The following is a 16409-nucleotide window of genomic DNA, read 5'->3' as shown; positions in this document are numbered from 1 at the left end:
TTTTCATCAAATTGGTCACATTTTAGCTTTTTAAAAATTATATATATATATATATATATATATATATATATATATATATATATATATATATATATATATATATATATAATTTTTATTGTTAACTTGCATAATTTGTACTATTTGCAAGTATTTACAATCATATGTAGAACACGTGCTAAATAGGTACTGTCCCTTTAAGACTAGCGGCATCAGCCAGTAAGCGATTTCTTTACGGCATCATGTGTGATTAGAACTTTTAAAATATTTGCCGTTGTTGTTGTTGCTGTTGTAAAAAAAACAGAAAGGGTATTAAAAGAGAACTGTAACAGTATTTTCAATAAAACTGTGGAAGTTGTAGCCAAGAAAAACACAGATAGCTGTCAGAAACAAGTTGTGGGTATGTAAGTATTTTGGATTGAAAGACTTGCTTGATTGTTGTAGAGATTAAAAACTGTCACTGCAGCGACAATTTATTCATTCCACAAAGCAGTGAGCTGTCATCAGATGATTGATGCTCACATGTATGTGACTTAATTTTTATCTCTAACAATTTAAGTAGGCTACCTTATATTGTTGTGGATGTCCCAATCTGGATTTTGGATTTGCACATTTCAGAGAGCTCAAAATATTCAAATTATATTTTGGTTGCATTTGTGATAATACATGTAGCTGATTGTGTAAAACAGGAACAGAATAGCATAATATCCATCGCAGGCCCCTGAATCGAATCAAAATGAAATCACATCACGGCAGATTTTGAGGTATCAGCAAATATTGGATCGCTGGCTAAGAGAATCGATATAAGATCGCATTGTGATGAAGCTTGTGATTTACACCCCTAGTGATTAATTAACTGTGATGAGGAGGAAAGCAGGGCCGGACTGTGACAATGGACGCCTGGTGCTCATTTGTCCTAATTAGGGTCAGATAATCAGAGAGATAAGGAGGAGCCGGAGACACCAGTGCGAGAGAGGCACGTGGAGGTGTGTGTGTGTGGATATGTGTTTTGTTAAACTGAAAAGCACTTTTATGTTGTGTTTTGTTTTTAAAAGTCATTTTGGTTGAAAACACAGTTCCCGCTTCCTCTTTTCTGATGAACAAGAGGCTTGTCTGCCACAGAAGTGCCGAAACCCAGGACTGGAGAAAGACGCACTGTCAGCTACTTGAGCATTCCCAAGATTGCGGCCGAGTGGACTGATTTGCTTTAAAAGATTCTTTGGTAAAAAGGGACTCAGAATAATGGAGCAGGTCTCAAATGATGCTAGACATTTTCTCAGAACTAAGTTAAATTCTCTGAGCCATTTTTGTGATCACTTTAAACAAAATGATCTCAAGGTTTTTTTGAGTGGATGAAGTGTATGAAGTCAGTTCCCCTCAAGTTTACACCAAGCACAGTAACGTATCGGTTACCTAACGTAACCTCGGTTCTCTCTAGATGAGGGAACGAGTATTGCGTAAGCTAGCTTACGCTACGGGAAAGAGTCATCTTTTCTGAGATATTGAAGCCAAAAAATGATCCTTAATTTTTGTATCCATTGTCAACGCAGTGCGGCAGCTGCAGACCTTGAGCGGGCTAGCTAGCGAGCTCATAGGTTGCTCTGTGGCAACTGCTGCAGCCTATAGACGAGCTTGGGCTAACTCGCATCCAATGAGAGGCGTCCGCGGCTCACTGCATCAAAGCCCGCCAAAATGGGCGTGACTAGAGTGCATATAAGCGTAGTTCGTAGGCTGGAACCCTGGTTTTCATTGACTGAAGCGAAAAGTCGCCGTGGCGCTGAAGCACGGCCGGCTACGCTAATACTCGTTCCTCATCTAGAGAGAACCGAGGTTACGTTAGGTAACCGATACGTTCTCTTCACGAGAGGTTCTCTCGTATATGCGTAAGCTAGCTTACGCTACGGGAACCCATTGTCAACGCCGTGCACGCCAAGCATCCACTGTATGAGCCCCAGGGAATTAAGGGGGGACCCGGGGGAGCCCTTATGAGTGGGAAAATAATATTTGGCCGGCAAGAATGCGGGTCATTGATTGTGTAATACATAAGCACATAGTGGGAAGGGAACGACAGAGCGGCGGTGCCGGTCTGTGTGGAATGTGTCCCATCAGTGCAGCTCACCAGGGGAGCTGTAGCGTATTAAACCGCCAGTAGTTTTGCCTGCAGAGCGGGCACTTCCATATTGTAAAATCTGACAAAGGTGGAGGGGGAAGTCCATCCCGCTGCCACACATATGTCGTGAATGGAAATCCCGCTGGACCATGCCCACGAGGATGCCATGCCTCTAGTGGAGTGAGCCCTAATGCCCAACGGGCATGGCAGGTCTTTTGACGCGTATGCAGCAGCAATAGCGTCCACTATCCATCTAGATAGTGTCTGTTTCGAGGCGGAGAGACCTTTGGTGCGCCCTCCGAACGAAACGAAAAGCTGCTCAGAGCGTCTGAAAGCAGCGGAGCGCAGTATACAATCTCAGTGCTCTGACCGGGCAAAGGAGATTGGCGTCGCGTTCGCTATCGGGTGCTGGCAGCGCAGATAGGGAAATGACCTGTGCTCTGAAAGGAGTACCGATCACCTTGGGAACATAGCCGTGTCTAGGCTTTAAAATGACCTTGGAGTCACTTGGTCCAAACTCAAGACACGTAGCGCTGACAGACAGCGCGTGAAGGTCTCCCACACGTTTGACTGATGACAGGGCAGTCAGAAAACGGTTTTGAGTGAAAGGTATTTCAAATCCACGGATTGAAGTGGTTCGAAAGGGGGGCTTTCATAGTTTCGAGAACTATAGAAAGATCCCAGATAGGAACCGATGGGGGCGCGGGGTTCATCCTTCTAGCTCCCTGAGGAAGCGGATGACCAGCTCGTTTTTACCCCATGACTGGCCGTGCAGGGGTTCAGCTGAACGCCGCAACGGCTGCCACATACACTTTGAGCGTGGATGGGGATCTGCCCTTATCCAGCAGCTCTTGTAGAAATACGAGCAGCGACGACACCCCACATGTCCGCGGGTCCAGGTCTCTGTCGGTGCACCATTTTGAGAACACAGACCATTTTGACGCATAGAGTCTTCTCGTGGAAGGGGCTCTAGCGTGTATGATGGTGTTTATTACTCCTTCTGGCAGAGCGACGGGTAGTCGCTGATCACCCACGCATGCAGCCCCAGCACTCTGGGTGGGGATGCCAGATTGTGCCGCGAGCTTGAGAGAGGAGATCTGCTCTCACTGGGATGGGCCACGGCGCTGTCAGTGACAGCTGCGTAAGCTCCGGGAACCATGTCTGATTCTCCCAACGCGGGGCTATGAGGAGCACCGAGTGACGCGTTTCCTGATCCTCTGCATTACCTGTGGCAATAGCGCAGACGGGAGGGAAGGCGTAACGCGGGCGTCTGGGCCAGTCCTGGGCCAGCGCGCCCTCGCTCGAGAAAAATATTGGGCAGTGAGAGTTCTCTTTGGACGCAAAGAGGTCTATCTCTGCTCTGCCGAATAGGTGCCATAACGTCTGGACTGTTTGAGCGTGCAGGGACCATTCCCCTGGGGGAATATTGTCTCTGGACAGTCTGTCCGGGCCGTCGTTCAGGTGGCCTGGCGCGTGCGTCGCCCTCAGCGAGCTCAGGTGGCACTGGGACCAACTCAGTATGCGTTTCGTCAGATGGAAGAGGTTCCTGGATCTGACACCGCCCTGACGGTTTAGGTAGGATACCACAGATCTGTTGTCCGAACGGACCAGGACGTGGTGACCCTGAATGACCGCGAGAAAGCGCACGAGCGCGTACTCGACCGCTATCATTTCCAAACAATTTATGTGAAGGAGCTTTTCCTGAACTGACCATAGGCCGAAAACCGGAGAGCCCTCACAGACCGCGCCCCAACCCGTGTTGGACGCGTCTGTCGAGATGACTTTTTGGCGAGATACAGCTCCCATTGTCACTCCCCGCTGATACCATTCGGCCACTGTCCAGGGCTGCAGAGCTGATATACAGGTCTGAGTCACCTTGATGGGCTGGCGGCCTGTGGCCCAAGCCCGGCGAGACGCCGGTGTTTAGCCAATGCTGAAGCGGGCGATGTGCAGTAAACCCAGCTGAAGTACTGCTGCGGCTGAGGCCATGTAACCTAGCACTCTCTGGAATTTCTTCAGAGGCATGAGGCTGTTCATCTGAAAAGATGCGGCTAGTCGCTGAACACGGCGTGCGCGCTGTGTAGATAAGCTGAGCCGTCATTGCCACGGAGTCTAGTTCTATTCCCAGGAAGGAAATGGTCTGACTGGGCTGTAGTAAGCTCTTGGTCCAATTGACTGCAAGACCCAAACTGTTCAGATGGCTGAGGAGAACTGCTCTGTGAGACAGAAGCTCCATATGTGACTGAGCCATAATCAGCCAGTCGTCCAAATAGTTCAGAATTCGCAAACCCTGACTCCGCAGGGGTGCGAGCGCCACATCCATGCACTTCGTGAAAGTACGGGTGCTAAGGACAGGCCGAACGGAAGGACGGTGTATTGATAAACCTGGCCGCCGAAGGCTGAATCTCAAGAATGGCCTGTGACGGGATTTATCTGAATCTGAAAGTATGCATCTTTCAGATCGAGAGAAATAAACCAGTCCCCTGGCGCACATGCGCGAGGAGTTTCCTGACTGTAAGCATTTTGAACGGTCTTTTTGCAAGCACCTTGTTCAAAACCCTGAGATCTAATATGGGTCTGAGGCCACCGTCTTTCTTGGGAACAAGAAAATAACGGCTGTAAAGCCCCGACTCGCTCAGAGAGGGTGGCACTTTTTCTATGGCCCTTTTGCACAGAAGGCTTGCTATTTCTGAACGAAGCATGCACGCTGCTTCCGTGTTCACAGTGGTTTCGAGCCGCGCTCTGAAGCGAGGAGGGCGGCGATCGAACTGTAGCAAATAGCCCTGTTGTATTGTGCTTAACACCCACTTGGATATCCCTGGAATAGCTTCCCACGCTTTGAAGCGTAACGCTAGAGGGTGAATGGCCAATTCGCTCTGATTGCCGCACACAGAGCGCTGAACAAAATGTGTGAGCGCGTTTAGTGTGTTCATGCATGATTGCTCGCAGACAGCATGAACAGGCTGTTTTGTGAGTGACTTCCCGATTGGAATTAATGGGGAAAGAGTCACATCTGTTACGTGATGCGCAAGCATAGTCATGGGCACGGGACTTACACACAGAGGAATGGTTGCTGGCCGTGTAACAGAGCGGGCAGAGAATGGGCGCGCGCATGCATTTGTGGGCGCCTTCATTGACTCTGACACTCGAGCGGTTTGTAACCGCTTTATGTGAGCGTGCTCTGGTGGGGACACGAGACATGCAGTGCTTGTGTGCAGTAGTGAACACTGGATTGTGGGCACATTTTCTACACATAGGGCTGGTCGTGTGACAGAGCGGGCAGAGAATGGGCGCCACAGACGCATTTGTGGGCGCCTTCATTGACTCTGACGCCGAGCGGTTCGTGAACCGCTTTATGAGAGCATGCTCTGACAGGGGCGCGGATGTGTTATGCTTGTGTGTAGGGGCGTAACACTGGGTTGTGGGCACTTTTTCTACACATAAGACATTTTTGCTCTTTACAAGATTTATTCGGTCGCCGTGAAAACGGCGTTTGAGTGCAAGCAAGCGGGCAGTGTCACCGGCTTGTTGGCTGCTAAATTCACCACTGTAGTAGCCTGAGAGAAGGGGACTGACAGGGGGCAAAGCTTTGATGGTGGTCCGGCCGCGGCGGACTGAGCCGTCGCTTGTTCAACAAAGTTAGGAAGACTTCGGTTGCTCTGGTTTCAGCGTTACCTTAAATCGAGGCCCGCTGGGGCGGCGGTCTGCGGCGGCTGTCTGAGCGCTGATCGAGGGCGGCCGCCCTGTCGACGCTGAGAAGTCTGAGTTTGTTGAACTGGGTGCTGTGAAGAGGCTCGTGCAGGAGGCTGATCACGTGAGCGGCCTGCAGAGGAGCTAGCGCGACGCCGCAGGAAGAGGTTCATGGCTTGGGTGGCTTTCTGGACTTCTGAGAAGCGGTCAACAATGCCACTCACCGCGGAGCCGAAGAGACCGGTCGGAGAGAGCGGTGCGTTGAGGAACGTGGAGCGCTCTGCTTCTCCCATGTCAGCTAGTGTTAGCCATAAGTGTCTCTCGGTCACAGTCAGCGAGGCCATGCACTTCCCTAGAGCTTGGGCTGCAGCTTTGGTAGCGCGAAGGACGAGGTCTGTCGCGCTTCGTAGATCAGTAACAGCCTCTGGGTGCCTGCCTTTCTCATCCCACTCCCGAAGAAGGTCTGCTTGTAGGATCTGTAAAACGGCCATTGAGTGCAGAGCAGATGCGGCTTGGCCGGCGGCGGAATAGGCGCGGCCAACATAGGCGGAAGTCACTCTGCAGGCCTTAGACGGGAGAACAGGCTTGGAACGCCATCTCGTGGAGGGCGGACAAAGGTGTGCTGCTACCGAGTCCTCGACCGGGGATGGAGGAGTAGCTCTCTCAGTGGCGCCGCCCACCGACGCGAGAGAGGTGGAGACGTGGGAACGGGTCCTGGCTGAAAAGGAGCGCTCCACGACTTTGCAAGCTCCGTATGTAATTCCGGCAGGAAGGGAGCGCCCGGGCCGCGGGTGTAGAGCGGCGATGGCTTTGAAGAAAGCAGCCGTCGAGTCTGTTGGGTGCCTGCTCAGGGGGCGGTGACCACTCGAGCCCGAGGCTGTCGACGGCCTGTGTGAGGAGGCGTGTTAACTCCCCTTCGACTCCGGCGCGGGTCCTGCTGGATTCCTGGGCCGAGGAGGAGGCTTGGGAGCCTGACCACTCCTCGCTGTCCGAAGCCATGATGGAACAGCGGCCCTTATCCTCCGCCTCGTCATCAGAGATGGCAGCAGTGCGGCCCGGGGGGGCGGGGAGGGTGAAAGCGATGCTCGAGGGAGAGGCTCCGGCGAGGCAGTCGCTTCAACCACAGTTTCCGGCAGCCTTTGTGAGCGGCGCTTCTTCCTGCGCGGCTGAAGGTAAGGCGGCGCGGTGGTTTCTGCTTTGAGCGCTTCGAGTCGAGCCCGCAGGGTCGACATCGGTAGCTCCTCGCAGAAAACGCCATCCGCCCTCAGTGAGGGCGAGCTCTGCGTGCCCCAGTCCCAGGCAGAGAGCGCAGATGATGTGGCGGTCTCCTGTGCTGAGAAGGGCGCGACATGAGGCGCAAGTGGAGCGAGGCATCTTGAAAAAGACGCTCGTACTCTTTTGTGAATAGTTCGTGAGAACTAGCTTGCTGAATAAAAGGATACGTCGCCGGATGGCGTAGCTCGCAGGATGGCTGAAGGTGGCTGAGACGGCCGGCTTCTTCTAGCGCTGTCCACGCTTGCTTGATGCCCCTCGAACGGCGACGCGGCTTCCAGGTCAGCGATGCGAAGAGCTTCGCTGAAGAGATGAAAATCAGGGTTCCAGCCTACTGAACTACGCTTATATGCACTCTAGTCACGCCCATTTTGGCGGGCTTTGATGCAGTGAGCGCGCGGACGCCTCTCATTGGATGCGAGTTCGCCCAAGCTCGTCTATAGGCTGCAGCAGTTGCCACAGAGCAACCTATGAGCTCGCTAGCTAGCCCGCTCAAGGTCTGCAGCTGCTGCACTGCGTTGACAATGGATACAAAAATTAAGGATAATTTTTTGGCTTCAATATCTCAGAAAAGATGAATCTTTCCCGTAGCGTAAGCTAGCTTACGCAATACGAGAGAACCTCTCGTAAGAGAACCACAAAAGTAGTTCATCAGATGTTCCACTAACATTTGACAACAAGTGTCCAAATAACAAGTACTTGTCTTAATTTTTAACATACAGTATATCAAAGTATTTCTTGTGAAATGCTTTCTTGAAAATAATGTATAATAATGTATATTAAGTGTGGATTAAAAATAAAATACCTCTTTAGCACCACTGTATTTTCACATGATTGCCATTATTCGGAGTGCAAACTGTGTTATCCAATCTCTGAAGTGGTACCAGGTATAAAAGAAAGGGTAAAAGTGTCAAATATGTTTTAAGGGGCACAAAAATAGTTCGGTGGATGTGTTTTTAAAGAAAAGCAGAGATCTGGTGGCAGACAGGTGATAAGTATAGACTGTTATTGCAGAACAGTAACATTAGAAGCCTCAAAGTTACACCATACTGTTAAAGTTAAAAATGGACACACACACACACCACATTCGCACCTGGACATGCACACATGGACCCAACACACACACAGAGGAGATGTTTTTTGAAGAGCAAGGCCTGTATGTTGTTAAACTGCCCCTTTATGAGGCTTTTAAAACATCCAGATGATTCAAAGAGCGGGAGGGTTTGGATAAAAGAGAACTGGGAGTCACATTCGTGTCCTTTGTGGTTTCACCTTCCAAACCCCAGGAATCCACCCCTAAACATCTCCTGATGCTCTCACACACACACACAAACATTCTGATAAATACAGATCGGTCCCAGCATGGGAAAGTATTATCCACACGCTCTGATTATCATGAAATGCTAACCACTCTCATACCTTTGACAAACACAATAATGCTGCCAGTTGCAAGGAGAAAACAGATATAATCTAACATGCTCAGCTGGGAAACAGACACGCATGCATAACAGACACAAAGCAGAATGAGTGATGTGAATGTGTACATACATTTCTATGGTGACTATGGTGCATTTAACAGGTGTAAAGCAAGTGTGAGTATTAGAGATGTACCGATAATAGGTTTGACCAATATTTGTAACCAAGATTTTCATTTTCCCACTTAATCAGTTATCGTTTTTAAAAAATTGGGATTACCAATAGAGTTACAAATAGTCCTAAACAAGTTGGTGTGAGTATTAGAGATGGACCGATAATCGGTTTGACTGATATTTGTAACCGATATTTTCACTTTTCCACTTAATCGGTTATTGGTTTTTAAAAATCTGGATTACCGATAGAGTTACACAGGGTAAACAGACACTTTACATGAGCAGGTGTGAGTTCTAGAGATGGACAGATAATCGGTTTTACAGATAGCTGTAACCGATATTTTCTCTTTTACACTTAATTGTTTTTTAAAAATTGGGGTTACCGATAGAGATACATATAGCCCTAAACAAGTGTGAGTATTAGAGATGGACCGATAATTGGTTTGTCCGGTATTTGTAACCGATATTTGAACTTTTCCGCTTAATTGGTTATTGGTTTTTAAGAATTGGGGTTACCGATAGAGTTAGACAATGCGCAAAACAAAGATGAACTTAAATAAAAGGAAACAAATTTTATATATGTAAATATCTGCTAGAAACCTTAAGGAGTATACTAGCATATAGTATATAGCTTCAAAGCTAATAGTCATGGACTAAAAGCCACCAAAATCTAGTTTTTATGTCTTTAAGTCTTGAACAAGTGTGCATTGAAAATAAAACAGGTAAAATAGTTTTTTGTTGAAAATGCTAAATGTTGAGTGTAAAGTGGTCGTTCACTTTTAGAGCCAAGTGATGAATGATTTAATTATTATTGACTCTCAAAGCAGAACTAAAACCTTAAACATAAATGTAAACAGTATCGGTCATAAAAACCAATATCGGTATATCTCTAGTGCATACTACAGGACTCTGAAATTAGAAAAGAGTAAGAGAACAGCAGGAAAATACTTGCCGGAATCTATGTAGGGCCTCCAAGCTTTAGACAGACAGGCAAAATATGGAAAAGAGGGAGACAGATGGAGAGAGAGAGAGAGAGAGAGAGAGAGAGAGAGAGAGAGAGAGAGAGAGAGAGAGAGAGAGAGAGAGAATGAAAGGGGTTTGGGGAAGGGGAAATAAGGAAAAAACATAAGGGATTTCACAATATTTTATTCAACACCCAAAAGCTTTGAATAAGAATATTGTATAGAAACCGTGAGGCTTTCTTGAGTGGAGGGGGTCTTTCAATTTCAATTTCCTCTCCCAAAACCCACATAAGAGAGGAGCAGATGGTAAACATGGGTGCAGAGGTGAATTTGGAAGGAAAAAAGGGGTAATACGCATGGGGAGAGACGCATTTGCCATTAAGTGGGTCTTCACCCCGTCTGGTGAACGCTCTCAGAGGTAGATCACAACTTAGAAACCATGTTGCTACAGCTCTGGAGGTGGTGAGGGTGTCAAAAAGAGATGTGGAATGGACGAAGGGGTTGAGTCGAGGGGGCTCAACCTTTATCTGGATAAAAACCAGGAGCTCTCCTTAAGGCATCTCTACTCTGCTCAGTGAGGCTGACATTTCTCTGAGTTTGATAAAGGTGAGTAATGGTCTGATGGGTTACTTACATTTTGCCTGAGTGATGGTGTCTCCTATTGTGGCCTTGATGTAATTTAGACTGTACTCTGGTAGAACTAAAGCAAGGCTATGAAGAGAAGGAAAGAGAAATAAATGGAAAATTGAGCACCCCCTGAAATCACCCTTGGACTTTCGTTGCTTTTAGTCCATGTCTGTTAGCTTTGAAACCATTTATAGGCGAGTGTACTCCTAAAAGTGGACAACAATTGTTTATCATTAATTGTTACACATTAATTACATATTTTTGCCTAATAAAATGCTCTCTAGAATAAGAATGTCCCCTCCCCTTAGACTATACATACCACCTGCCTTCAACTAGCAATACTAGGTGACAAATCGTGGTTTGTCAGTGTGTCTTTGGTTGTGTTAGTGCTTGTATATTTTCCAACCATACATTGGTTGAGAAGGAGGTGGATTGAAATCATTTGTTTTGAAATGGTCTTCCTTGCTTTTATCTACACTACAAGAATTTAGTTGTTAGTGCTGTTAAACCTAATTAAAAGTGATCTCAAGGACAAAAGAGTTAGTCTGATGAAAGCGTTCCTATTGCATCAATTACTACTTTATTTTGTGTCCTTAAGCAAGTGATGTATGTTGATTTGGATCTGTAGAACATCTGTTAAACACTCTTTAGCATGCCTTTGCACAGTGCTCTCTAGTGGTTTTCTCAGGCAACACTACTTCTTCTATCACACCTTCACAACATTAAATGGGGGGGGGGAATACTAACTTCTATATGAGATAATGTGTTTCATTTAAGGGCAAATCTTGGAAAAATTAGTTCCTGTATATTAAGACTTTATAATATTCTCATCTAAGTGTTATCTAAGAGGCTATATACTGTAAAGCTATTTATACTATACTAAAAAAGACTGTTGTACCTGTAGTCCGTTTTATCAACTGGACCCCAAGTGTAGGTTCTGACGCCCCTGTCTATATAACGCTGCAATGACAGTAAAATGAGACAAAAGTTCACAGTTTATTAATCCATTACATTCAGCTATTTTTATTTATTTATTTGAATAAATAATACACTGTTAAAGCATGCATCATTACCTCATCTTGTGACTTTAAAAGAGTGCGGAAAGTCCGATCACCCTTCTTACCGTCTATCATGCTTTTCCTGATCTATAGACAGAAATTAAAACAGACCACAGTGTTTGTGCCCTGTTATGAGGTCTATAGATGTACACTACCAAAAGTCAAAAGTTTGGTCACACTTGACTAAATTGATGCATCTCATGATTTTACAAAATATTTTGAATAATTCCCATACTTGTATTTGTGTTATGTCATCATTTAGATGACTTTTATTATTCTAAAATGTGGAAATTATAATAAAAAGAATGAGTGAGTTCAAAATGTTGGTAGTGTATCATTACTGTAAATATGGTCATTGGTTGATCTATCAAGGAGTCTACCAAATCACAAACACATTCCAACTGTTGATTTCATCAAAACATCACTAATGACCAAATGCTAACACTGTGGAAGACATTTTCCAGACCTTCAATTCTAAAGTGTACTACAGTCTACTATAACCTAATAACCAGTTAATCACTCTCAAAATGATTCATTCTGGTTTTACAGTGCAGGTCCCTGTATGGTGGGAGGAAATTAAGATTTTTATATACAACATTTTGTTATGAAATCATACAGGACTGAGAATCAAGTTCTCTCTGTTTGTTGATGCTTTGATAATTGTTTTGTTTTGATATAAACAGCTGTACAACAGGGCATAAGGGATATTAAAGGGATAGTTCACCAAAAAATTACAATCATGTTTGTAGGCAGAATGTTAGGGACTGACAGCCTCAGGCCAACATTAACATTCTTTCTTTTTTTCATTGTTGTTGCAAAATGTTTCTACATGTTTTTTTTACATGTATCGCTGTAGTTTCAATGTGAAGTGTCCACTGAGGGGTGCTAAAAGCGAGTTTAAAGTTCTCCCCAAAAGATGAGGTTTTTAAGTTTTAAGCTTTATGGCTTTTAAATGAATAAATCCTACCTCACTAACCTAGACCTTTAACAGAAACCTAACCAACAGTGTCATAAAAAGCAAATGTGAGATGATACTGTTTTTGTTTTGTATTTTGAAATGAACAAAACTGACGTCCCTACCCAAACTGTTAAATCTAAACCTAACCGATAGTGTGTTAAAAGCAAATGTGAGTTGAACAAAACAAACATCTCTTACCTAAACTCAACACCTAAAGCTAAGTGATAATGTTGTAAAAGCAAATGTGAGATGAAAAACACAATAGCTGAAGCAGCCACATCACTTAGTAGCACTTCTATGACACTTTGGGCTCACGTGTCAACTTGTGCTTTGTGGTCTCGAGCCCTGGTTTTCCAACCCTCTAAAGGCCCCAATATACTTCGAAGTTCTAATTCGTTCTTTGCTCAGGGGTAAAAAGAATTTCTAAACAGCCGAGCAATGGTATACTTTTCCTGAACATTCAGACACCCGCTACACCGCTGTGGGGCAATTTAGATGGGCATTTAAATATGAGGACACTCAGTAAAACCTAAACTAATGGGACATTAAAATGTGTTATCAATGACTCTATGCCTCATCTATGAGTAGAAATCACATAATGCGCTAACACACTATATGCAGCCTTAATATGTGCCGGTTACAGTCTGTTATTGTAATTTATGATGACACTGAAACTGCTGGAAAGATCAGTGTATTGAATTGTTAATGTGCAGAGTATTTGAGTAATTTTTATTCCTTTTGTAGACTAATTAAACAAAAACCAAAAAAATCGCATGGCATGGTTTCACAATCGAAACCACGCTGGTGGGTTCAAGTTGAATACTGGCTGAAAAAATGTAAACAAAGTAGTAGGTGGAGTTCCAGGTCACACCTACCGATGATGTAGACTGATGGTAGACAGTGTTTAGCAGCTGGTTAGAAGTTTTTCTAAAATTTCGCCCAGGTGAGCTGTTACGAACCACTGAAACTAATGCAAAAGCTCAGTATTTGTTCTAAATGACATCACACATGTTCGTTCTTTGATTAGTACACCTGAGTAAGTTTGTATATGTAGTGAGTTATGTAATGCAAGCATTAAAATATATTGCCTTTCAGATCATGCGTTACAGTAAAAGTGTTTCGATGTTGAGATAGTGTTGTGTTTGTTTTAAATAAGTTACTCCTGATTAAAACTCATTATAGTTGAAGTGCCTCTAGTGCTTATTTCACCAGAAAACTGCAGCGATATGCAAAACGAGGCACGTAAAAGTAATTTCGCAAAAATATAATTAGAGTAACGTTTTTTACTATGAGGCCAAGCTGGAATGGAGGCTGTCAGTTCTTAACATTCTGTCTTTTTTTTTTTTTTTCACAAAAGGTTTGGAGCAACACGTGTAAAGTGTAGACGATATAATTTTCATTTTTGGATGAAACGTCTCTTTAAATGATCAAATTACACCAGATGAAAATTTTAACAGATTGACACACAGCAAAGCTATTTACACCTTAATAGTCTGCAGGAGCCAGACAAAACTACAACAAAGTTTCATGTTTTAGACATTGCTGGAGGTTAGTGCATGTGTAATTGATATATGTTCCATTCTGTTCTGTGCACAATATGTAAATAAAATATATTATGTTACATTATATATACATGCAATACTATTACAATATTTTATAATATCACAAGTTACAAGACAAAATGCAAATACTGCAAATATTACATGTAATTATTCACAGCAGGGTGTAAATAGCATCTCTTAAAATTAAATCTGATCACTGCTGTCATATGCAGGAGCTTAAAGGGAAAGATCAGCCAAAAATGAACAATCTCATCAGTTACTCACCCTCATGCCATCCCAGATGTGTGTAACTTACTTTCTTCTACTGAACACAAACAAAGATTTAAAAAAACAAATCTCAGCTCTTGGTCCATACAATGCAAATGAACGGTGGCCAGAACTTTGAAGGTCCAAAAAACATATAAAGGTATCATAAAAGTAATCCAAATGACTCCAGTGTGTATGGATACAGATCAACCCATTTAAGGATACAGATCGCACATTCAAATATGACTTTCAAGAAGAAGAAAAAAACCTGGGGAAAATAAATGCAGAACGTGTTCATATAGGACACTATTAACATGACTATATGCATGAAACCATTCAGAAAAATGTGGTCCTTTTTTACTATAAATCTCCAATTTCACTTTCACATTCCTCTTTTGTTTTTGGCGATTCACATTCTTTGTGCATATCGCCACCTACTGGGCAGAGAGGATAATTAATAGTACAAAGGACTTAAATATTGAACCTATTTCTCACCCAGACCTATCATATCACTTCTGAACATATTGAGTTATGTGGATTACTTATATGCTGACTTTATATGCGTTTTGGACCTTCAAAGTTTTAGTTACCATTCAATTACATTGTAATTACATTACTTTGTTTTGGTTTCAGCAGAAGAGAGAAAGTCATACACATGTGGGACGGCATGATGGTGAGAAATCATGAGAGAACTGTTGGGTGAACTATAACTTTAAAACTGTTACTGTGACTTCATCACCTTGTTTAACTTTGACTGAATTTGTTCTTACCTCCACTTTCACATCATCCTCTAGTTCTGCATCCAGGAAGTCCAGCGTCACAGGTTCCTGAGACTTCAGATCCTGAAGTATAACAACAACAACTTTCAAGGTACAATAAATCAATACTGGACAGCACACCTTATTTTTGTTTAAAAACATTTATTCGTGAGTCACTTTTTCTTTGAAAAGGTGACCAAGATTTCCAGGGTGGAATATTTCTCAGTATTCCAACTTTGCTCCATATAAAGCACCTACTAATCCCACTGATCAATGACTAAACATTTTTCTAATTTACTGTCATGATATGTTTGGAATAAATGCTCTCTTTGCCGTTTCATCTGTAAACTAAACAGAATGATTGTGTTTGGATTGCACAAATGATTATTATTGCACAGGACAGATGACCTATACGGATGTGGGTGGTTCTGTTATAATACATTTTTTAGCAGAGAGAGAGAGAGAGAGAGAGAGAGAGAGAGAGAGAGAGAGAGAGAGAGAGAGAGCGAGCAGAAATAAACAATGAAAGCTACCTCTGGCTGAAGATTGGGATGAAGCAGCACGTAGCCGTTGGGATCAATGGCGAAGTAATATCCATTTGGGCCAAGCTTAATGGAACAAAATACATGAGTGATTATGATTCCTAATGTCCATTTAAAACGTAAGTCATGTTTTCTAGAACTAAAAACTTTGCATTTAATTTTACACTACCGTTTTACATCTCCTACATGAGGGTAAGTAAATGATGCGTCCCTATCATTTACAGACCTGTGACCCATTTTTGTGTTGTGACCCATCAGTTTAGAAATAAATGGTCTGAGTTGACAGGAGATGGAGCTCTGGGCTATAAAGTATGTCTACATTGAACTGTATTTCAAAAGAGCAAGGGAAACCCTGCTTTCCATGACATGCTCCCTATAAATTTGTTTGCCATTACAAACAGAAAATAGGATTTGCTGAAGAGAAAATAACACCAGCACTGGTATGGAGGAATAACAGATCCCAGTTGTAGGTCCTGCTACAGGGCAGCAACAGGTCAATGCAACGCTTGTGCAAGCTCTCCGATGTTGCAAACCCAACAGTCGTAAATAAAGTAGAACAGATCTCGCCCACACGCTCTCATGCCTTACAGTGAATCGTGGAGTCAGTCTCTTGATATCTTCCAGAGACACGTCTATGGCCATCACCCCCAGAATCAACTGGTTCAGGTCCTTCAATTGATAACAAGGACAGCAAAATGAATTAAAATCACTGCATACAAATTGGCTTCCACTTTCAGCTGACTCACAAGACAAATTATTTCCTTGAGACAAATTCAAGATTGGTTCCCAATTTCAGATTCATTTACAAATGTGTTGTGCATTGACGGTTTTGCAACATGAAATAAAAATTGTATATCTCGATAATAGACCCTTGATAGACACTTTTCCTTTTTAAGTACAAAGTTGAACTACAGTAAATGAGGCAGAAACACAACTAAAAAAAAGTGTCCATTACCTTATTCTTGTCTCGACTGTTCCTGTTGCTGGTTTTGTTGAACACTGGTAGCGTGCCTGTAATCACGAGGCCCAGCTCCTGCA

The 16409-nt window shown here is 43.8% G+C and overlaps 1 protein-coding gene across 1 annotated transcript in view; it reads right to left on the bottom strand.

The window, feature by feature from the left end:
- LOC127637570 (voltage-dependent calcium channel subunit alpha-2/delta-1-like) overlaps window positions 1-16409 on the bottom strand; it is a 137140-nt gene that overhangs the window by 33437 nt on the left and 87294 nt on the right. Inside the window, exons 16-22 of the mRNA XM_052118689.1 lie at window positions 16327-16404; window positions 15960-16040; window positions 15363-15437; window positions 14842-14913; window positions 11321-11392; window positions 11146-11207; window positions 10255-10331 (exon numbers count right to left, since the gene is read on the bottom strand). Of these exons, the coding sequence (XP_051974649.1) occupies window positions 10255-10331; window positions 11146-11207; window positions 11321-11392; window positions 14842-14913; window positions 15363-15437; window positions 15960-16040; window positions 16327-16404 (517 nt within the window). The remainder of the gene's footprint in view (window positions 1-10254; window positions 10332-11145; window positions 11208-11320; window positions 11393-14841; window positions 14914-15362; window positions 15438-15959; window positions 16041-16326; window positions 16405-16409) is intronic.

Source organism: Xyrauchen texanus, chromosome 45, assembly GCF_025860055.1.
Source record: "Xyrauchen texanus isolate HMW12.3.18 chromosome 45, RBS_HiC_50CHRs, whole genome shotgun sequence".
NCBI classification, from domain to species: Eukaryota; Metazoa; Chordata; class Actinopteri; order Cypriniformes; family Catostomidae; genus Xyrauchen; species Xyrauchen texanus.
The sequence above is the reverse complement of the archived record's forward strand: the minus strand, read 5'-3'. Positions and strand labels throughout refer to the sequence as shown.